General features: G+C 58.0%; 1 protein-coding gene across 3 annotated transcripts; it reads left to right on the top strand.

The window, feature by feature from the left end:
- Positions 1-2,135: 2,135 nt before the first annotated feature.
- PLCB2 (phospholipase C beta 2) lies at positions 2,136-21,350 on the top strand. Of its 3 annotated transcripts, none has more exons than XM_068535428.1 (32): positions 2,136-2,219; positions 5,509-5,586; positions 6,231-6,299; positions 6,916-7,056; positions 7,182-7,261; positions 7,344-7,397; positions 7,504-7,579; positions 9,953-10,053; positions 10,234-10,400; positions 10,489-10,635; positions 10,803-10,960; positions 11,242-11,324; positions 11,596-11,680; positions 12,282-12,444; positions 12,583-12,692; positions 12,815-12,911; positions 13,875-13,959; positions 14,093-14,217; positions 14,737-14,891; positions 15,424-15,588; positions 16,169-16,268; positions 16,682-16,786; positions 16,956-17,050; positions 17,179-17,254; positions 17,510-17,554; positions 17,664-17,895; positions 17,982-18,147; positions 18,258-18,334; positions 18,425-18,520; positions 19,075-19,132; positions 19,811-19,897; positions 20,257-21,350. In XM_068535428.1, exons 1-32 carry the CDS (start codon positions 2,136-2,138, stop codon positions 20,458-20,460), a joined length of 3,564 nt encoding a protein of 1,187 aa, XP_068391529.1. In that variant the 3' UTR covers positions 20,461-21,350. The 3 variants fall into 3 exon arrangements, with proteins under 3 accessions (XP_068391529.1, XP_068391539.1, XP_068391519.1); XM_068535438.1 differs by having other exon boundaries at positions 17,661-17,895; XM_068535418.1 differs by lacking the exons at positions 9,953-10,053; positions 10,489-10,635; positions 10,803-10,960; ... (19 more) ...; positions 19,811-19,897; positions 20,257-21,350 and having other exon boundaries at positions 10,234-10,337.
- Positions 21,351-21,584: the final 234 nt, after the last annotated feature.

Below are 21,584 nucleotides of genomic sequence, written 5' to 3'. Positions count from 1 at the left end.
ACTGTGTATTCGTGTGACCTCTCTGATTTTCTCTATATCCAGTCTACCATTATTTACACAATATTTTTGTCAATTCACATTTTAAAAAAGCTAAATGTATTTTTAAAGGAAAAAAATCCCTCTTGGATGAAGGTTTTCCCAGCTCCCTTTGCTGCTTGGATTTCTTGCATTCTGAGGGCTGCTTTGCAGGATGTGGGCAGGCGAGGACAGACGAAGCTGCGGCTGGGGGTCTCAAGAACTGGGTCCAGGCAGTGTCATCACTGGGTAAAGATGGGTGAGGCTTTATTCTGTGGATTCAGAGCCTCAAACTTCAGAGCCGGAGGGTAAAAGAGGTAAAAGAGTAAAGAGCCCTGAAATCCTTGCCTTCCTTGTGGCGCCCCCAATCCTGTGAAATGAGAGAGCCTCCACCTTCCCCATCCCCATGCCAAGGGAGAGAGAGGGGATTGTCTTTCCAGGCCCAAAGTAGAGAGAAGGCTGCAGGGTGGACCAGAGGGAGGGACTTGGGTACAGGAGCAGGGACGGCTGCAGGTGACAGGTGCAGGGGCTTTGGGAAGGGACAGGGATTTCCCTTGCAAAATGCATTCAAACAGACAGAGAGGGAACCTGATTCCAGGGAGGGAACCGGAAGAGCAGGAGACACCAGAGGGGCCCCCAGAGGGGTCCAAGGCTGGAGGGATGAGGGAGGAGAGATGAGAGACAGCAGGGCTTAGAGGGAGGGGAGGAAGGCTGAGTCCTGAGGGCACAGGGCATGGCAGCATGGAGGATTCCCAAGCTGTTTCCACAGGTTCAGTCAGGCCTTGCTCCAGGATCCACCCCAGTGGTCTTAGAATTATTTTTCCAGGGCTTATTTTTGTGCTAGGAACCCCCTCAGCTCCAACCCCTAGAGGCCCCCATCCTCCTGCCCTGGGCCGGACTGGCCATCAGAGGCAGTTCTAGGGCCTGGGTGAGGGTCCCGTTGTCGTCAGGGGGTGGCACAAATGTCCATGGTGGGACCTGGAACAGAAAGCCGGGCCCTGAGAGGGGAAGGAAGTCCGGGGCAGAGCTCCCGGCTCCCCCAGCTGGGTTAAGAAGGGTGATGAGAGCAGATTAGGCAAGAGGAAGTGGGCTGGGCTGGACTGGGCCGTGACTGAGCTCCCCGGCCGGGCCCTGGGCCGGAGCAGAGTTACGGCCATGAGCCCTGAGCAGCACCCCGAGCTGAGGCCCCTGCAATCAGCCCTCCTGCCCCAAGGTTCTCCTCCACAGGCCCCGGCACAGGGCAGAGGAGGGAGCCTGGCAGGAGACAAAGGTGGAGGCTGGTGGCTGAGGGGTGCTTGAAGCAGCCGTGTGTGGAGTGGCGGCTGGTCAGTGAGGTTTCAGGCCTCGTCCAGGTCCCGAGGGCCAAGAGGAGGGAGTCACGTGTGACTCGGCTGAGGGGCGCGATTGCCTCACTTGCACCTCATTTTCACGGGGAGGAAGCACCGAGATGGAGGAGCTGGGTGGTCAGCAAACTTTGCTTATTCAAAACGCTCAGTCCCAGCTGGACCCTGCTCCTCCCTCAGCTCCCACCTCCAGGGTGGTCCCAGGCTCCTCGGCCTCTGAGAGTGACCCCTGTGCTCTGGGCCCCACCTCTGTGGGGGTCCCTTCCCCTCGTGAGCTCCTTGCTCGCCCCCCTCAGTGTCCACCTGGGCAGCGGTATCCCCAGCTGGCCCCTCCCCACCTCTGACCAGGGATTACCCCTGGGGCGGAGAGGGCCCTGCTCCGAGGCGGCCAGGCCTCGGGACCTGCCTCTCAGTGCTGAGCAGCACAGAGAAGGAAGCCCTGAGCAGGAAGTGCTGAGGCACGGGGTGAGGGGGTGAGGGCGGGGGGCTTTGCGGAGGGGAGCCCGGCCTCCCTGCGGGAGCAGGGACCACAGCCCCCCACTGCGGGCGGGCGGGACGAGGCTGATTTAAAAGGCAGATGGGCCTCTGGCCGGAGCACTCAGCTCTGCACCCAGCTACTGCCCCCCGCGGGCTGTAAGAGCGCCCAGACTTCCGGACTAGCTGGGGCGGGTGCTGTGTGAGCCCAGCTAGTCTCCCCCCACCCCGCCCGCCCTCCTTCCTCCCCTCCTCCTGCGCGCTGTGCCTGCCCAGCCTCTCCTAAGACGGACGCTTGGCACTATGTCTCTGCGTAACCCTGTCCTGCAACCCCCCGGGGTGAAGGCCTATCTGAGCCAAGGCGAGCGCTTCATCAGATGGGATGATGTGAGTGGGGCTGGGCGGAGGGCTGCAGGGGTGGCACCCACGCTGCCTGGGGCTTTGCGGGGCGGCGGCGGGGGGCGGGGGGAGGTTGCTGGCTTGGTTTATGTTTGCCAGGACTCAGGCGCCTGTGTGGCTTGGCCAGGCAGCTGACACAACTACCCAGATAAACAAACCTGGGCGGGAGGGTGTGTGCCACGAGCCTGTGTCCCTGGGCTGCTGGGGCTAAGGCTCTGTGTCTGGATGTGGGAAGACGATGGCTGCCTGGGTGGTCATAGGAGGAAATTGCTTTGGGTCTGGGTCTGTCTTTCCCTAAAGCCCCCAAGAAGAGAAGGGTGTGTTGCTCCCGGTCTCGGCAGTGGGAGGAAAGGTGTCCCAGAGCTGAGGCAGGGCCAGCAGCAGCGGTGAGCCAGGCCCCTGCTCCCAGCACAGACAGCCCATTCCAGCCCCAGCCGGGCGCCAGGACTGGAATCCTCACCCCTCCCCACCTGGCCCCGGCCCTGTCCCTGGGATGCCCTGCTCTCCCCCAGCTGCTGTGGGGTGGCCACGAAAGGCTCCTGGACCCCAAGTGAGAACCGGAGGCTCTCCTCCCAGGGGCCTGGGAGGGAACGGATAGACTTCTGCTTCCGCCAGCTGCTCTCAGCCTGGCTCCCTGACACCGGCCCGTCTGCAGGGAAGGGGAAACCACACTTTGCCCTGCACCTCTGTCTCCACTGTGTCTGCTGCTTCCCAAACTGGGCCTGCTTCCCAGCCTCCGGTCCTCCCGGAGCCTGAAGATGTGTGTGTTGCCATAGGCCAGGGATTCTCCTGGGCGGCTGAGGGGAACAACTTGGGGCCCCTCCTTCAGGGAGGTAAGACTGCTGGGCTGGCCCAGCATGACAGTCAGCGCTGGCTGCTCCCAGGAAGGGAGCCTGAAGTCTCTGGACTGGCTGTGGGGGGAGGAAGGGCCCTTAGGGCTGGTTCCTCCTCCTTACAGGTGGGATGAGGGGGCTCTGGGTCTGTGAGTTACGGCTCTCAGGCCTTTGGGGCTGGGCTAGGCTGAGTAATCTGGTTGCCATGACTATGGGGAGCGGGCCTGTGGTGAGAGGCTTTCTGCTTCCCCACGAGTGGTGTGGTCACTGCGGCATGGTGGAGCCATGTCCCAGGAGCCCGTGGAATGAGGGAAGTGGCTCAGAATGAAAAGTGAAGCGGCCTCTCTCCGTTCCTCTGGGAAGTGTGTGTAACCTGACTGGGCAGAGGGTCATCAGGGATGGGGACGTGCTATGTGGCCTTCTCTGCAAGCCAGCATCCGTGTACCTGGCAGGCCCGCTGCCCTCCCCAAGGCAGGGCACTGCAGGGTCCTGGATCCTGCCTCCCACGAGCAGGAATCTTCCCCGTCACGGGGCACACGCACCTGCCAGATGAGGCTCTGCTCTCAGACCGCCTTTGGCCCAGTAGGCAGATGACCTGGGTACTGGATAAGCACAATGCACAGGATGTAATCAACTCCCAGCTTACATTTGTGTCCCACAGCCCGTTCACAGTGTATTCTGTGGGAGAAGCTCCCCTATGACCCATGGAAGGAAACTCAGCCAGTCATGAGATGTCCCATTTGCTCCTGGGGAATAGACAAGCCTAGGACACTTTTCCTCACAAAGCCCAGTCTTACTTCAGAAACTAGTTATAACTCACAACTCCAGTCTTAATTTAGAATGACATCTTCTGCCCCACCTCCAAGAATGGTTTCAGGTGGGCTGCAGGCCCTGTGGAAAGGCCTGTGGGAGGATTCCCTGATCTTCCTCTATGCCCACTAGGGGTGGGGTGCAGTGAGGAAGGAGGGAAAGAGGTACCAAAGTTCTTAACTGAGCAGCTGCTATCACGAAGTGGGCCTGGTGGAAGTGTAAGGCTTCTTCTTTCTCTCGTGCGCATTTTTGAGGATTCTTGGGAGACCCTCCCCCTGAGCTGGGGATCTCTTATTTAGGGTCCTCCTGCCATCTCTGTTTCAGGAGGTCACTCGAAATTACTTCTTTAGCCCCGCAGAATCCAGTTACCACCCTCAGCTTCGTGCACCTTCGGCTTTGCCCCTATCTCCCACAGGCCCACTCTGGACCCAGAAAATACTCACGGGTTCGTTGCCCCACAGACTCTGGGGGTTCGGGCTCACCTAGCACACCAGCATCTCTCTCATCCGCTCAGTTTCCTGGGCAGGAGTCAGACCCCAGTTTGTCATGCACCACAACTGCAGGGGTGACGAAAGCTCTCCAAGTGCGAGCTTAAGGTGAGGGGTCAGGTACCCCAACCCTCCCTTTGGGAGGGAAGGGAAGGGAGCTCACAACACAGCTTTCTCCAAAATTAGGTTCCTCACACAGTATTCTCTTTTCCCCCATATCCTAACCGCCCCTGATCTGAGAACCTTTTTCTGGACCATTTCCTTTGTAAATTCTGCATTTGGTCTGGTTTGGTGTGCAGCAACTCTCATGCCTTGTTGGAAACTTCGATTTTAGGATCTTGTTATTTGTGCATACAAAGACCATTAAAATAAAAGTTAGGCTGTGTGCTCTGTGAGTGGAGCAGGAACTCAGAAGCGAGTTCATCTTTCATTCACTTGCTCCTTCAGCAAACATGGCGCATGCAGCTCATGGTCTAGTACAGGCTTGTTTCCTGGGAGTCCGTGAGCCCCTTGGGGATTTCCTGGAGGGGCTTCTAGGTCTGAGAACCGGCCCCCGCCCTGTTGTTGCAGCATGCCTCAGGAAAGGCTTTGCAGAAGCTAGTCTTTGACGGTATTTTAGGCAAGAGGGGCTGGGTGCTGAGGCTGGGAGGTGGGAAGGCACTTGGGACAGCTGGGGGGTGGGGCGGTGGGGTTCATGGATGGAAGGACTGGGCAGGCAGGAAGCTAGGCAGCTTTGTGGGAGTTGGGCTCTCGGCTCTCACCGTGTTCCGCTCTCCCGGGGGTAGCATGGAGTCTTGGCGAGGGACATTCTACCTCTTTGGCTGAGCTGTGGGCCTTGAAAACAGGGTGAGGTGGGGGCCAAGACCCTGCTTGGGGTCTAGAGGGAGAACTTCTATTTGGGATTTAGAGGGGAAACCCTCCTCTCTTCCAGAAATGTCATCTCCAATCCTCTACCCCTCCCCACCCCTGGTTCAGAGCTTTTAAGGCTTATACCCAGCCCTTAGCTCTGGAGAACAAAGAGAAATGCCTGCAGATCCCTGGGACGGCCACCTCCTAGGCAGATGGTGAGCTCTGAAACCCCTGGCCTGGGCCAGGAAAGCTCGGCCTGAAGTCTCAGAGCAGGGAGCTGACTCCTTCTCTCTGCAGGAAACAACCATAGCCTCCCCGGTTATCCTCCGTGTGGATCCCAAGGGCTACTACTTGTACTGGACATATCAGAGTAAGGTGAGGCGGCCCCTACCTACCATGGCCCTGGGCTCCTGCTGATCCATTGAGCCCAAGCAGCCTCTCCATGACGCAGGGGTGGAGGTGTGGATGCCAGCAGTATAGAATGACCGGGAAGGGTGGCTCTAGGGGGATCTCCTGTGGGCAGGGGCTATTTGCTTTGGGAGGGAGGATGCAGTCACTCCAACCATGGCTGCCTTGGGCCCAGATGCCTCAGCTTTAGCATCCCTTGGAGAGAGAGAGAAAGGAATTAGAGCTACTGCTGAAGGCTGCTTCCCTGCCTGTGGTTCTGGGTAAACTTGAGGGCTCAGAGAGATCAGAGAAGGTCCTCAGCACCTGGGCGGAAGGAAGGGAGGGGGAACCTGGGGAGAGTCCAGGATCGGGGAGGGGAGGCTGGAGGTCACAACTCCCAAGTAACTCAAGTGGCCAGGGGAGGAGTGGCCAGAGAGGAAGGGAGGAGGGTCACCATGAGGAAGGAGAGCCCGATCACTGAGAAGGGAAGGTTGGGGTCTAGGAAGCCCCCCCCGTCTTGGCACCTAGAGAGGGCAGCTGGCCAAGATGTGAAGGGGTGTGAAGCTCCCTCCTCGCTGCCCTTCATTCTTGACCTGATGTCTTTGTCCACATCCTGTCTTTGCTCCTACCAGGAGATGGAGTTTCTGGATATCACCAGCATCCGGGACACCCGCTTTGGGAAGTTTGCCAAGATGCCCAAGGTAAGTGGGCCCAGTAGCAGCCCAGGCTCAGCACGGCCACCAGCTCCACGAGGCTGGGGCAGGAGTCCCTGTGGGGGCAGGGAGCCTGATCTCTGGAGCCAGGGGAAGGGTTTGTGGGCTGAGCAGAGGGTCTCTCCCTGAGCTGAGGAAGGGGCATGACTGCTCCCTGGCTTGCTGGGGCTTTGGTATCAGGGCACAGTGGATGGAGATGTTGCGTGGCCAGCTACTGCCCCTAGAGCACCCCAGGCCGTCTGGGAGGTGTTGCTTGCATCCTCTCCCCTTCCACCCCGACTGCTTTGCCTATATTTGCCTAATGCTGGTAGGAAAATTGGAGGAAGGGATTGGTGGGAAGCAGGATTCCCTGAGACCGGGGACTAAGAATCTGTCTTCAAATGAAAAATGGCAAACAAAATACACAGAACTCCCAGGCCCCAAAGTCTTGGTTAATCTCTTCCTGTGGGCCTCTCCCTCCCGTGGTTCCTAAGATGGGCATGGATGGGATGCCACCCCCGTGGGCCAGATTTCAAGTGGCTGAGAGGGAAAGACAGGGAGAGCCACAGTGGGCAGGGACGGGGGCACACACCTCTGATCCTAACCGTGTCACGACCTGCTGCAGAGCCAGAAGCTCCGGGATGTCTTCAACATGGACTTTCCTGACAACAACTTCCTGCTGAAGACGCTCACCGTGGTGTCTGGCCCTGACATGGTGGACCTCACCTTCCATAACTTCGTCTCCTACAAAGAGAACGTGGGCAAGGTGCACCGGGGGCGCCTGGCCTGGGGCTGGGCACCTGGGACAGCCTGAGAGACAGGCCTGGGCCACGGCGTGGGGCGGCACCTTTGTGGCCGGGGGCCTGACTGCTGTGCCCTGGGGTTCTGCAGGACTGGGCTGAAGATGTCCTGGCTCTGGCCAAACACCCGCTGACGGCCAACGCCTCCCGCAGCACCTTCCTGGACAAGAGGTAAGTGCCTGCCTGCCTGGCTTGAGCGCGTGGGGCTAAGTGTGTCAGCCCGGGCCTTGACGGGCTGCTTTCTGCCCACCAGCCTGGTGAAGCTCAAGATGCAGCTCAACCCTGAAGGGAAGATTCCTGTGAAGAAGTGAGTCTCCCCTCCTCCCTCCCCACATGTCCTCTGAGCTCCCCAAGGCCTTCCCTCTCCAGGCCTGACCCCTCTCTTGGCCTGGTGCTTTTCTCTGCTTCTTCAGTTTTTTCCAGATGTTTCCTGCTGACCGCAAGCGGGTGGAAGCTGCCCTCAGCGCCTGCCACCTCCCAAAAGGCAAGGTGAGTGGTTCCTCCCTCCCCAGCCCACCCCCAGCATTCTCCTTCTCACCTGAGTTGCCTTGGACTGGAGGGCACCCTGGGCAGGCCTGGTGGGGATGGGGAGGGCAGGAATGACAGTTCAGTCCCAGCCAACAGCCCAAAAAGTCAGTTCACTCTAGAGCCACCGGTTCCTGGTACAAGGCACAGTGACAGAACCGGGGCAGGGGGTTGAGGTGCCCGGGTTCAGAGCAGGTTGGTCTATACCCCTTCAGCTCCAATAGGAAAACATTTTTCCTTTCTTTTTACTTAAGTAATTTTTAATTACAAGTCGTATGCTAGGTCACCCCATGAGGTGCCTTATGTGACTTACAAAAAGGAGCCCTGTGCGCAGATGCAGTCCTGAGCCAGGGTTCCTGCCTGGCGGGGGTAGATCTCAGGCCCCTGTCCTCCCTTGGCCAGTGCCTTTGTGGAGTCCATGGAGTCTTTTCTCCCGGTAAGAATTTGGAACGTTATAAATAAATAAAACTAAGTCCTCATAGATCACTTGTCCACCTGAATCCCAGGAGGAATACTTCCCCCACACTCAACTCTACGGAGTTGGTGACCCCTTGGTGCAATGAGTCACAGGGGATGCAAGCTTGGGGTTGGGGAGAGGGTGGGAATGGGCTCCTGCTGAGGGCACCACTTGCTGCTGTCACATCCACCCTCCTTTTCTCCTGCCTCCTGAGTTCCCACCTTGGCTAAGTCCTCCTTATTTATCAGCTCTCCTGCATCCCAGTAGGAGCCATTGAGCCATCTTTGCTTGCAGCTGATGGGTCCAAGATTCGGTCTAGCTATCCTGCTCAGAGCCTCTGCTCCAAACTAAGACTGATGTTGGCTTTCCAGACTGATCCTGGAAAACATCTGATGGGTTTTTCTGGAATGGAATGCAAAGGCACAGAATCCCTGAATGCCACCAAATCTACTTTCTGTTTCTGTTTCTATGGATTTGTCTATTCTGGACGTTTCACGTAAATGGAATCAGACAATATGTGATCTTTGATGTCAGGCTTCATTCATTTAGCACAGTGTTTTCAAGCTTCATCCATGTTGTAGCATGTATCAGTAGTTCATTCCTTTTTATTGTGGAATACTATTCCATTGTGTGGATATACCACATTTTGTTTAACTGTTCAACAGTTGATGGACATTTGGGTTGTTTCCACTTTTGGGCTATTATGAATAATGCTGCTATGAACGATTCTGTCTGGACGTATGTTTTCAAGTCACTTGAGGACATACCTAGGGGTGGAATTCTTCGGTCATATGGTAACTCTATACTTAACATTTTGAGGAAATGCCACACTGTTTTCCAAAACGACTATACCATTTGACAATCCCACCAGCATTGTATGAGGGTTCCAATTTCTCCACATCTTCATCAACACTTGTTATTGTCTGTCTCTTTTTTCTTTTTTTTACTTTAGTCATCCTGTGAGTGTGATGTGGTATCTCATTGTGGTTTTATGTTATTTATTTATTTTTTTTGGCCGTGCCACCTATCTTGTGGGATCTTAGTCCCCCAGCAAGGGATCAAACCCGTGCCCCCTGCAGTGGAAGTTGAGCCCTAACCACTGGACCGCCAGGGAATTCCCCTCATTGTGGTTTTGATTTGCATTTCCCTAACGACTAATGATGCTGAGCACCTCTTCATGTGCTTATTGGTATTTGCATATCTTCTTTGGAGAAATATCTAGTCAAATTCATTGCCCATCTTTCAACTGGGTTTTCTTTTAGTGTGAAGTTGTCTACTACTGGATATCTGATTTGCAAATATTTTCTCCCATTCTTTTTACTTTATTGACAGTATCCTTTGGAACACCGTAATTTTTAATTTGGATGAAGTCCAATCTGTCTATTTTTTGTTATCGTTCCTTGTGCTTTTTGGTGCCTCCAACTATTGTCGTTGAATTGTCTATTTCTCCCTTTAATTCTGTCAGTTTTGCTTCGTGTATCTTGGGGTTCCGTTGTTAGGTGCATTGTTTGTATGCAAATTGCTTCTTTTTGAAAATGTATCCTCCATTTAAAAAGAGAAAGATAGCCCACAGCTCTGGCAAACAGGTAGCTTGCTTCTGACCTCTTTTCTTCCCAGTTCTGGTCACTCTTAGTTTGAATCCTGTCCCAGCCAAGAGACTAGCCAGTATCAATTCAGGGGCAAAGCAAACCAGCTAAGATGCTCTCTGCTCAGCAACCAGGGCCTTGAAAAGTGGGGCCTCAGGGTGCCCTTGATGCTCTTCTGTCTGCCCTGAGCCCTCCCTCTCCCCAGGCCCCCTCGCGCAGGGCTGGGCGTAGTCTGTGGTTCTTAGTGCTGGAAGGTGGGGGCAGGAGTCATCAGGTGACTCTCTATCCCCCCAGAACGATGCCATCAATCCCGAGGACTTCCCAGAATCCGTCTACAAGAGTTTCCTCATGAACCTTTGTCCTCGCCCAGAAATAGATGAGATCTTCACTTCCTAGTGAGCTTCTTGGGCTGGGCTGGTCTCGGGGAAGGGGTGGTGGCTAAAATTCCCACCTGCCATGCTGACAATTAGGTAGCGTCGCTGGAGAAGAGGGTTGTCCCAGCTCCCACCACACACACCCCCGCGCCCAGCCCAGGGGATATAGAGGGGACCTGTGCTCCTCTCTTTGGCCTGCAGCCACGCCAAGGCCAAACCCTACATGACTAAGGAGCACCTGGCCAAATTCATCAACCAGAAACAGCGCGACTCCAGGCTCAACTCCCTGCTGTTCCCGCCTGTGCGGCCTGACCAGGTGCAGGGCCTCATCGACAAGTACGAGCCCAGAGGCGTCAACGTGCAGAGGGGTGAGGACAAGGGAACTTCTGACCCTCCACGGTCCTCTCCGGTCCTGGCAGCTGGGCTGCTGCCCTGACAACCACCCCTGTCCCCCAGGCCAGCTGTCCCCCGAGGGCATGGTATGGTTTCTCTGTGGGGCAGAGAACAGCGTGCTGGCCCAGGACAAGCTGCTGCTGCACCACGACATGACGCAGCCGCTCAACCATTACTTCATCAACTCCTCCCACAACACCTACCTGACAGGTGGGCCCTGGCGACCTCACTGCCAACCTCCCCTTTTACGGGGGCTGTTCCTGCTACCTGAATCCCCTGCAGGGGTTGCCCCCGGGCTGCCCACTATGGAGTGGGGCGGGGCAGAGCTGGACTGCCCTTGAGTGAAGCCCCCGTCCCTCGCCCCTCCTCTGGCTCAGCCGGCCAGTTCTCAGGCCTTTCCTCTGCGGAGATGTACCGCCAGGTGCTGCTGGCGGGCTGCCGCTGCGTGGAGCTGGACTGCTGGAAGGGGAAGCCCCCTGATGAGGAGCCCATTATCACCCACGGCTTCACCATGACCACAGACATCTATTTCAAGGTGAGACTCGTCGTGTGGGGGCTGGTGGCAGCGGCACTAGGGAAGGGCCCTGGGCCATGAGCTTTTTGGGGTTGGGGGGAGTGAGGCCAGAGAGGAGGGATGGCTGGGAGGCCTTGGACCAGTGTGGGTACTAGAGAGGACCAGAAGAGACACAGGGCCAAGAGTGGCCCTCCAATTCTATGTGTGTGTTGAAACTGGGGAGCGGGGAAGGGCGCCGTTGAGGGAGGGGAAGCCTGGAGGCACAGCACTGACCTCCCCATGGGGGTCCCCTTCTCCTCCAGGAAGCAATTGAAGCTATTGCAGAAAGTGCCTTTAAGACCTCCCCTTATCCGGTCATCCTGTCGTTTGAAAACCACGTGGACTCGTGCGTATCCAGGCCATCCAGCCTCATTCTCTACCCTGTCCCCATCTCCCGCCTGCAGCTGCCCTCCCCACAACTGTCCCCAGCCTCTAGCCATGCCTTCTGGCTCTCTCCCCGGTCTCAACGCAATCTCCTTGGGACCCCAGGCTCTCCTGCCTGCGTCCCTGCCTCCCCAACATCTTGAGCCCCTGATCTGGGTCATCAGGGGGCACAAAAAGATGGACAAGAGGGTGGAGTGGAGCCGCTGAACCACACCCACTTCTGCTCCCTGCAGACCCCGCCAACAGGCTAAGATGGCCGAGTACTGCCGAACGATATTTGGGGATATGCTGCTCACAGAGCCACTGGACAAGTTCCCAGTGAGTGGACTTCACTGTGGGGCATCTGGGTCTGAGGGCTGGGGAGCCAGGGCAGGGTGCCAGGTTAAGGAGGCAGATCTCCCCAGAGGATGCTGGGGTTCATTTGGGAGGACGTGGGGCTGGGGTCCTATCATCTACCACGTGTTAGGCACTGTGCTGGGCTTGGGGGGTATGTCAGTGGCAGAGGGGCAGTCCCAGCCTTCAGATCACTTACCCGCTAGTCAGGAGGCAGACAAGTAACCAGGCCATTACAACCAGTGGCTGCTATGAGAGTACCTGGGGCTCCAGATCTGGTCATGAGGATCAGGGAAGGCTTCCTGGAGGAGGTGATGGCTAAGCTGAAACCTGAGGGAAAGAATGGATTTATCTTGGTGAGAGTGGGGAAGGGTGTTCTAGGCAGGCTGAGTAGTTGAGAAAAGATCACTGAGGAGCTGGGATAAGTTGGGTCAGGCAGGGGTTTAGCGCACGAGGTGGGAGTGATGAGAGGAGAGACTGGAGAGGTAGGCCTGGGGCAGGTGGGGCGTAGCTTGCCATGCAGGAGCTTGGGCTACCTCCTGAAGGCGAGGAGGTAGTGCTGAGGACCCTCTCTCCTCTCCCACAGCTGAAACCAGGCATCCCCCTGCCCAGCCCTGAGGATCTCCGAGGCAAGATCCTCATCAAGAACAAGAAGAAACAGTTTTCTGGTCCCGCAGGCCCCAGCCAGGAGCCGGGTGGGGAGGCTGAGGGGAGCGGCCCACCCAACGTCCCTGTGGGTGAGGACACAGGTGAGTCGGCCTGGGAGGAGTGGGGGTGGCCGTGGAGGAGCATCTGGAATGGGAGAGAGGGGCTGGGCCTGGAGGGGAGAGCCAGCCTGGTGCGGGGGTCTCCCCCGCCCCCAGTGCTGATGGAGCTGTATGTGGCAGTGTGGGCTGGTGAGGAAGGGGCTGAGCTGGAGGAGGAGGAGGTGGAAGAGGAAGAGGAGGAGTCGGGAAGCCTGGATGAAGAAGAGATGAAGAAGATGCAGTCAGATGAGGTGTGTGGGGAGCCCCGAGGCCCTTCTGCCAGCTCCACTGCAGAGCCCTCCAGGCGGGGGCGTGGGACCGGGTCCCTGGGCTCTGAACTGGCCTCTTCCCCATCCTCCCCCCTTCTCCCTAGGGCACAGCGGGCCTGGAGGTGACGGCTTACAAGGAAATGTCCAGCCTAGTCAATTACGTCCAGCCCACCAAGTTCATCTCCTTCGAGTCCTCTGCCCGTGAGTTAGCATGCGGTGGTGGTAAGCTGGAAGTTAGGCTAGATTCAGGAGAAGGCCCTTAGGAAGCATGTCCTGATGCCAGAGCAGCCTGATGGGCGGGGGTGAGAGCGAGGCGGGTCCTCCCTCTCCTTGGGCTGGGGGCCCTGCTTATAAATACCCAGCAGAGGAGCCAGGCAAAGGCATGTTTAAGTGGCAGTGGCTCCCAGTGTCCCATCACTGTACTGAGAACTTGGCACCAAGCAGAATGCTCTGGAGTGTGTCGGTGACAGGCATTTACCAAGGGCCACCTCGGCCGGGCGGCCTGGGGCTCCTGCAGCTTCCTTCTGTGGCTGCCTGAGCATGAGAACTCCTGGGAGGGGGAGGAAGGCAAAGAAACCAGCCAGCGCACCTCTGCCCCTTGTTCCCTTCCCTTTGTGAGTGCGTCCATGCTGTTTACCTTTATCTTCTCCGGACATGCGCGCAATGAGTTCCTCTCACCCTCTGTGCACAGCCCCTACACGAACACCTTTTTCTGTATGCACTCTGCAGCACTGGCTCCTCACCCCTGAAGCCCCAGCCTGCACCCCCTCCTGTGCACCACCCTTGCTGTGCGCCTCTCACTCCTGCACCCTGCTCCCTGTGCATCACAGCGTGCTCCTGACCCCCGGGCTCGTCGCTGCATGTTTCCCACACCCTCTGAATCCACCCAGGGCATGTACCCCACCCCTTAGGACTCTGGCACGCACACCCCATCCCTGTGCGTATGTATCCACTGTGCGTACCCTTTACCTCCAGCACACACTGCTACCCACACAGATCTGCACATTCCCCACCCCGGGGGTGGCCCCTCAACCCTCAGCCCTTGGTGGAAACGCTAGGTTGGAGGCATCTCTGTGCTGGAGGGAGCCGCGCCACAGGGGAGGGCAAGTCTGTGGGAGGGGACGGGCTGACGCGGACTCTCCTTCCTCTTTCTCCCCTACACAGAGAAGAACCGAAGTTATGTCATTTCCTCCTTCACGGAGCTCAAGGCTTACGACCTGCTCTCCAAGTCCTCAGTGCAGTTTGTGGAGTATCCTTCAGACCTCAGTAGCCAGGGTCCCTGGTGGGGTGGAGGGAAGGGGGAGGCCTGGGACGGGGCTCGCAGGGGGTCTGTGGGTCTTCCCGGTGCAGGTGGCTTTGCCGGCTCCTATACCCTGCGGCAGCTACAACAAGCGCCAGATGAGCCGCATCTACCCCAAGGGCACCCGCATGGACTCCTCCAACTACATGCCCCAGATGTTCTGGAATGCTGGTTGCCAGATGGTTGCTCTCAACTTCCAGACGATGGGTGAGGGCATGCTCAGGCCCTTAAGAACCTTCCCCTGCCCCTCCCACCTTTACCCCTTCCCTGGGGATGGGGGGTCTTTGGAACAGACCTGGGGGCGGGGGGGGGGGCTGATGTTCATTTAGACTCTGGGCGCATGTGCATGTGTGTGAGCGTTTAGTGCATCAGCTCATGCCTATGTGACTGCACGTATACGAGTATGTCTGTGATGATGCCAGGGTGCTGGCATGGGTTCTGGCTGCTCGGCCTGAGTGGGTCTGTGGGAACACCTGCTCCACTGGCCTCAACTCCCACTGTGAGCTTGAGGTCCGGTTGTGGCTTTGCTCCTGCTGACTCCAGGTTGCGGGCCCTTCCTGAGAGATGAGACCCTAAGGAACCAGGCTGGGACATGAGAAACCCTCATCCTCACGGTCCACCCAACCTCCCCATTTGCGAGACGGGAAAGGCTGGGAACTGTGGAAAGAGAGGCTGCGTGCAGACCCAGAGCCGGGCCGCCCTTCCTGAGTGCCCTTGTCCCCCCAGACCTGCCCATGCAGCAGAACATGGCGCTCTTTGAGTTCAACGGGCAGAGTGGCTACCTCCTCAAGCATGAGTTCATGCGTCGGTTGGACAAGCAGTTCAACCCCTTCTCGGTGGACCGCATCGACGTGGTGGTAGCCACGACCCTTTCCATTACGGCAAGGCCCTGAGGTGGACAAGTGGCCGGGAGGGCGGGGGTCTTGAGGAGAAAGACACAGGAGCCCCACTCCTCCATTCCCAACCCCCTCCCCTGATATCCCGAAAACTTCAGCCCCAGCCACTTCGTGCAGTAGCAAGTTGCCTTGGAAACTGCCTCCTCCTCAGCACTGGAGGCTGCCTCTTGGTCCCCATGGAAACCAAGGGGAAGGGCTGAGGCTGGGGTGGGGGAAGGGGAGAAGAGTGGGGCAGCAGGAGCCCCAGGCCCCGGGGGGAGGGCCCTGTTCCTTCCTCGCTGGGGAGGGAGGTGGGGAGGCCCACACCTCTTCCCTAAATGCTGGAAGCACCCTGGGTGCCAGAGCTTAGCTGTAGCCCTTAAGCCACACAGCCTCTACTCTGTGGCCAGAATTGAATGGGGCTCTTCACAGTACCCAAGAATGGATGTTTCAGCTAGGGGGGCTGGAGGCCCTAAGTTCTGGGGAATGGCCTGGGTGGGGGAGCTGATGCTGGTCTCCCATGGGCCGCAACCTCCAGGTGATCTCTGGGCAGTTCCTGTCAGAACGCAGTGTGCGCACCTATGTGGAAGTGGAGCTGTTTGGCCTTCCTGGGGACCCCAAGAGGCGCTATCGCACCAAGCTGTCACCCAGTACCAATTCCATCAATCCTGTCTGGAAGGAGGAGCCCTTTGTCTTTGAGAAGGTGGGGTGGCTAGATCAGGGCAGGGGCTGCGATCTGTCCCTAGTTCTTGGTCTCTACTTGTAGAAGAGAAAATACATAAAAGGATTTCCTTGATCCTCCTCCTCTCCCCACCCCTCATCTGTGCCCTCCTGAGTATCAAGAGTCCAAAAACCAAGTTTACAGAGATTTACTTCGTGGGCAAGTTTTGTATGTGTGTGTACATGTGTGTTTGTGCATGCTTGTCCATGTTATGATTAGAGGCAGAAATGTGAACTCCCAGACCAGGGTGCAGGGACCCAAGGAATCACGGGGGCCTTTTGCTCCCATTGGATACTTGTTGACAAAGCTTCCAAGGGCTGTCTGCACCAGGCCCCCTGGAGCCCTGGGCTGCATATCCAGCTCTCTGCTCTGTGTGGACCAGCCATGACATGAGCCGTTAGGATGTCTACGTGTGTGGCTTAGCGTGGGCCCTCTGTCCTCACCAAGTCCAGTAAAGCCTGCCATGTTCTCACACTGACCCTAGATTTCTGGAATCAGGGAAGGGGGGCAGCTTGGCCACTCTCTCCCCTCTCCAGCTTGTCCTGTCCTGAACTCTCCCCAGATCTTGATGCCTGAGCTGGCCTCCCTCAGGGTGGCTGTGATGGAGGATGGCAACAAGTTTCTTGGACACCGCATCATCCCCATCAATGCCCTGAATTCTGGTAAGGATAGGGGTTCTTCTTTGCTGTTCCCAGTGGGTCTGAGACCAAGACCAGCATCAGGATCCCGTCCAGAGGGTGGGGCAGCTTCAGGGAGGTGGCCTTGTCATGTTATCAGCCCGGGAAAGTGGGGCAGGAATAGTACCTCTCCAGGACACTGACAGAGGTGGGGACTCTGCCCACCCAACAGAATGTCTCTAATTCTCTGGAACTACTGGGGCAGTTTCCCAAGTAGCTGACACTTATTGGGCACTTAAAATGCTTTACGGGCTTATAACACTTTCTCACTTAATCCTAACAATAACCACATGAGGTAGAACCAGACTAAAGCTGGAAGTGTTGAGTACTGGGCTGCTGGTGAGCAGGGCTGGGCAGCAGTGGGCTCTGGCTCACTGGCCACTGGTCATGTCCCACAGGATACCACCATCTGTGCCTGCACAGTGAGAGCAACATGCCGCTCACCATGCCTGCACTCTTTGTCTTCCTGGAGATGAAGGACTATGTACCTGACACCTGGGCAGGTGGGAGGACCGTGGAACGTTGGAAGCCCCAGGGTGTCCATCCTCCCTCCTCTCTCCGCAAGCCAGCCTCCAGAGGGGGGGCAGGACAGGGTATCCTGGGGTAGGTGAGGATAGGGGAGGCTCCCAGGTACATCTCCTTACCAGGCCCACCACGTCCCTGTGCACCCAGATCTCACGGTGGCCCTCGCCAATCCCATCAAGTTCTTCAGTGCCCATGATAAGAAGTCTGTGAAGCTCAAGGAAGCCATGGGAGGCCTGCCTGAGGTCTGTGTTGTCAGGTCCTCTGCCAGGGGCCCCCACGAGCTGCACCCTCTCTGTGGGAAGATGAGGGAGGGGGCAGAGTCCAGGGCACAGGGAGAGAGGCACCTTCCTAACACGCTCTCCCTACACAGAATCCCTTCCCTCTCGGGGGTCCAGTTGCCCGCCAGGTCAATGGGGCATCGGCTCCAACGAGCAACGGGTCAGCAGGTACGCACTGCGGGGTCCCCCCACCTACCGGAAGGGTCTCGACTTCTCCGCTGCACCGGTAGGCACATCCCAGAGGGGCGGCAGTTCTTTATAAAAACAAAAGCAACCCCGAAAACTTTCACCTGGGGAGGGAACGGCTGCATGTGAAGCCTCGGGTTGGGCAGTGCGCAGTATGGGGCCCACACCGCCACCCGCGGGAGGCGGGGGAGCGGCCGAACCGAGGGCACCGGAGAGCCTCTCCTTTGGCCCTTGCAGCAGACGGGGCCAAGGCCAGGGAGGAGGCCACGAAAGAAGCTGCGGGTAAGGCCTGCTGAGACCGAGTGACGTTGGGGTCGAGCCCGGGGAGGGTCCGGGACTCGGGGTGGGGGGCGGTTCCCGGGGGGCGCGCGCCTCACCCCTGCCGCAGCAGAGCCGCGGACCGCCAGCCTGGAGGAGCTGCGGGAGCTGAAGGGCGTCGTGAAGCTGCAGCGGCGGCACGAGAAGGAGCTGCGGGAGCTGGAGCGGCGCGGGGCGCGGCGCTGGGAGGAGCTGCTGCAGAGGGGCGCGGCGCAGCGGGGCGAGTTCGGGCCGCCGGGCGCTGGGGGCGGCGGCGAGGGCCGGGGCCGCAAGCTCGGCCCGGGGAAAGGCTCCCGCAGAAAGAGGTAAGGGCGGCGGAGGCATCCTGCCCCCCGCGGCTCGGGCTCGGGCGTCCTGGGGCTCACGGCTTGTCCCCACATGGCCTCCGCAGGACCCCGCCGGGCGAGGACCCCGCCGGGGCGGCGCCGGCCGAAGGCCCCGAGGGCGCGGACGCGCGTCTGCGAGAGCTGAGGGACAGGCTGGAGCTGGAGCTGCTGCAGCAGGGCGAGGAGCAGTGCGAGTGTGTCCTGAGGCGCAGGGAGCAGCAAGTGGCCGAGGTGCCAGCGTGGGGGAGGGGAGGGAGCGACGGCCCGACCGACCCCACACCCTCCGCACAGCCAAGGGCATCTCTTCCGTCTTAGCTTAGCCGCTCCTTCCTCTCCCGCAGCAAATGACCAAGATGATGGAGCTGGCCAGAGAGAGACAGGCTGCAGAGCTGAAGACCCTCAAGGAGACTTTGGAGACGTATGCCTCCCTCCCTTCTTCGCCTGACTCTTACCTCCCAGGAGGGCCCAAGCCGCAGGAAGCATCTTCCTGATGCCCGTTTCTCTGCAGTGACACCAAAGAGATGAAGAAAAAGCTGGAGGCCAAGAGGCTGGAGCGGATCCAGGCCATGATGAAGGTCACCACAGACAAGATGGCTCAGGAGAGGTGAGCCCTGGAGGGGAGGCGCAGGACTCAAACTCCAGGCCCAGTGCTGAGCAGGAACCACACTGGGTGGGAAGGGGCCTTCCTACAAGTGGGTCCTGACTTGCTTCCCAGAGATGTGCCTGTCTCCTGGTTCTGGAAAGTTAATTCTACTTCCGTCACCTCTGATCAGAGAATGTCCTCCTTAGGCAAAACACAGATGCCACCACTATTTGAGGACAGAGGAGAATTTAAGGGAAAATCAAGTGTGTAAAGAGGGAGGTGAAACCTTCGGAGAGCTGATTCCCACCTGCACTTTCCCACGCATGCCTTGAAGAACAGTGCGTTTTAGTGAGGAAGGCCTTCCCTCAAAGGGCCCCCAGGGCTCCCAATATCTCCTTAGATCCTCCTTGGGTCCCCATGCTTACCCCTCTGGCTGGTTCCCAGACCAGACATAGATGCATGCCAGCCACAGAGGGTGGATGTTCTCATGTTGCCTACACCCTGTGGAGACTTTGTCTCATCCAGCTCTTCCCAGGGGCCTCCTGCCCTCTCTGAAACTCTGATCACCCCAACAGGTTGAAGAGAGAGATTAACAACTCCCACATCCAGGAGGTGGTGCAGGTCATCAAGCAGGTGTGTAAGAGCTGGGCCCTTCCCAAACACACTCTCTCTCTCTGAGGGAAGGGGTGGCCCCAAGGCCTTTACTTTGCCCTTAGGAGATGCACTGTTTAGAGTGGCCCCCCAGCTAGGGATGGGGGGGAGAGGCAGTAGAGGGGAGGGGCTTCCCCTAGGCCATCCAGGGTTCTGGCCTTTGTGCAGAGGTTGGGATACCAGCCTAAAGGAGTCTGTCTTTGGCCAGCTGCCCTCGATGGAAATGATATGGGCCAGCTGGCCAAGGGGAGGTGGGATTGGGGTGGGTGGGTAAGAGGGAGCAAGGGGGCTTCCAGAGTCAGGCTTCCAGGGAGTCAGAAGAGGAAGGAAAGCCCTGTGGAGAATGGCCCTAAAGCTCCCTGGGGATTACTAACAACAGTAACAGAGCTACCAGCTCCTGAGTCCTGACCTTGTGCAGGCACTAAGCCGGGTGCTTCACATGAACTGTCTCAGATAATCCTTCACAATCCAGCAAGACAGGTACTATTATCCTCATTTTACAAATTAAAAAACAAAACAAAACAAACAAAAACCCCAACTTTTCAAAGGTTAAGGAATTTGTCCAAAGGCTCACAGCTGGTTAACTGGGATTGTAGCTGGATTTCACCCCAGATTGCCTGCCTATGCTGTCCTGATTCTCTGTCTCTCACTCCTGCCCAGATGACGGACAACCTGGAGAGGCACCAGGAGAAGCTGGAAGAGAAGCAGGCAGCCTGCCTGGAACAGATCCGGGAGATGGAAAAGCAGGTGACGGGGGGACCACTACCCTGGCCCACAGCAGAGCTGGCCTGGCTCCAGGGTGTAAAGGGACCCAGCTCCGGGGAGCTGCCAGTCCAGAGGTGGGTGGTGGTGGGGGACTCGCCCCTCTCCAGGGGGTCAGGGCTCTGATTCCCAGGGGATCATTAGGCAGCTCTGCAGATCTCTTTGCTTGGTTGGCATTCCCTCTCCTGAAAGACCCCCTGATGGGCTCCACTAACCCCACCTCCCACCCTGATCTCCTGGGAGGTCTGAACAAACCAGGCATCTCCTGGTTCCACTGTTCAGGCAAGAAAGAGTGGGCAGGTGGCCCATCCTGAGCCAGGGGGTGGTCCTTGCTGTCCCCACAGTTCCAGCAGGAGGCGCTGGCAGAATACGAGGCCAAGATGAAGGGCCTGGAGGTGGAAGTAAAGGAGTCGGTGAGGACCTGCCTCAGGGCCTGCTTGCCCTCTGCGGAGGAGGACAAGCCTGAGAGGACCTACAGGGTCTCCAAGGGGCTGTGTGAGCAGGATGCCCTCACAGAGAAGACAGACGCCCAGGAGAGCCTCCTCTGATGCCCCCATGCCCTTGGGACGTTCTGCAAGGACATTCACCCTTCCCTGGGATGTGGGTCCATTCCCCCCGGAGGAAAGGGCCCCAGCACTGTGAAGCTGCGGGAAGCTGGAGCTCCCTTGGACACTGGAGCCCCTTTCTCAACAGCCAGGCTAAGTAGGAGGCAGGAACCAGGCCATCTGGGGCCCATCTGGGGCCTGGAGCTCCTCTCCAAGCCAACATCCTGCTCCTCCTGCTTCCCCTTCCCCTCTGAATAAGTGTCTGTCACATGTTTGTTGAGGGCAAAAGAATATGAACTTGGAGGCAGGAAATGCGGTCCTGGCCCCACTCTGCATTTCCTAGTGTGCCACTCTGGACTCAGTTTCCTCACCTGGAGGGTTAGGCCTGGCCACCTGGAACCTCCACTCCATCACCTGTAGTTCAAGCAGGTCCAAACTCCAAACTCTCCTGCCATAAGGCGGGCAGCTCACCCTGGCTTCTAGGCCCCATCTCGGGCTTGCCCTGAGTTGGCCTCATTGTCAGCTCCCTGATACAAGAGTCCAGCGCTTCCTTCCAGCTCCCTGGGGACAGCTGCTCCCAGGATCCCAGGCTAAGGTGGCTTCCCTGCCTCCTGCCCTTGGGGGATGGGAGGCTGATGTGGAAAAGCGGCCTCAGCTGTGTGGCCCTCAGGCCACTGAGACAACTGGGGCTGGGGGTGAGGGGAGAAGGACGGCCTTTTGTGCACTCTCCCACCCAGAGCCCAGCCACACCTTTTCCTAGGCCTGGGGGGTACTTCCCAGCATGTGCCCCTGCTCAGACTGTCTGACAAGGTCAGCACCATTTTCTCTCCTGACTTTATGAGGTTTATTTATTTTTCTCTTTCTTACTCCTACTAAAGAACCCTGTCTCAAGATTTCCTGCCTAAGCCTGGCCTCTGTTCTACAGCTAAGAAAGAAAGGGGGGGCAGGGCTTCCCTGGTGACACAGTGGTTAAGAATCCGCCTGCCAGTGCAGGGGACACGGGTTCGAGCCTTGGTCCGGGAAGATCCCACAGGCCGCGGAACACCTAAGCCCGTGCGCCACAACTACTGAGCCTGCGCTCTAGAGCCCTCGAGTCACAACTACTGAAGCCCGAGCACCTACAGCCC

The sequence above is a fragment of the Eschrichtius robustus genome, chromosome 1 (assembly GCF_028021215.1).
Source record: "Eschrichtius robustus isolate mEscRob2 chromosome 1, mEscRob2.pri, whole genome shotgun sequence".
Taxonomy (NCBI): Eukaryota; Metazoa; Chordata; class Mammalia; order Artiodactyla; family Eschrichtiidae; genus Eschrichtius; species Eschrichtius robustus.
Note: the sequence above shows the minus strand (reverse complement) of the source record. Positions and strands in the feature narration are given on the sequence as shown.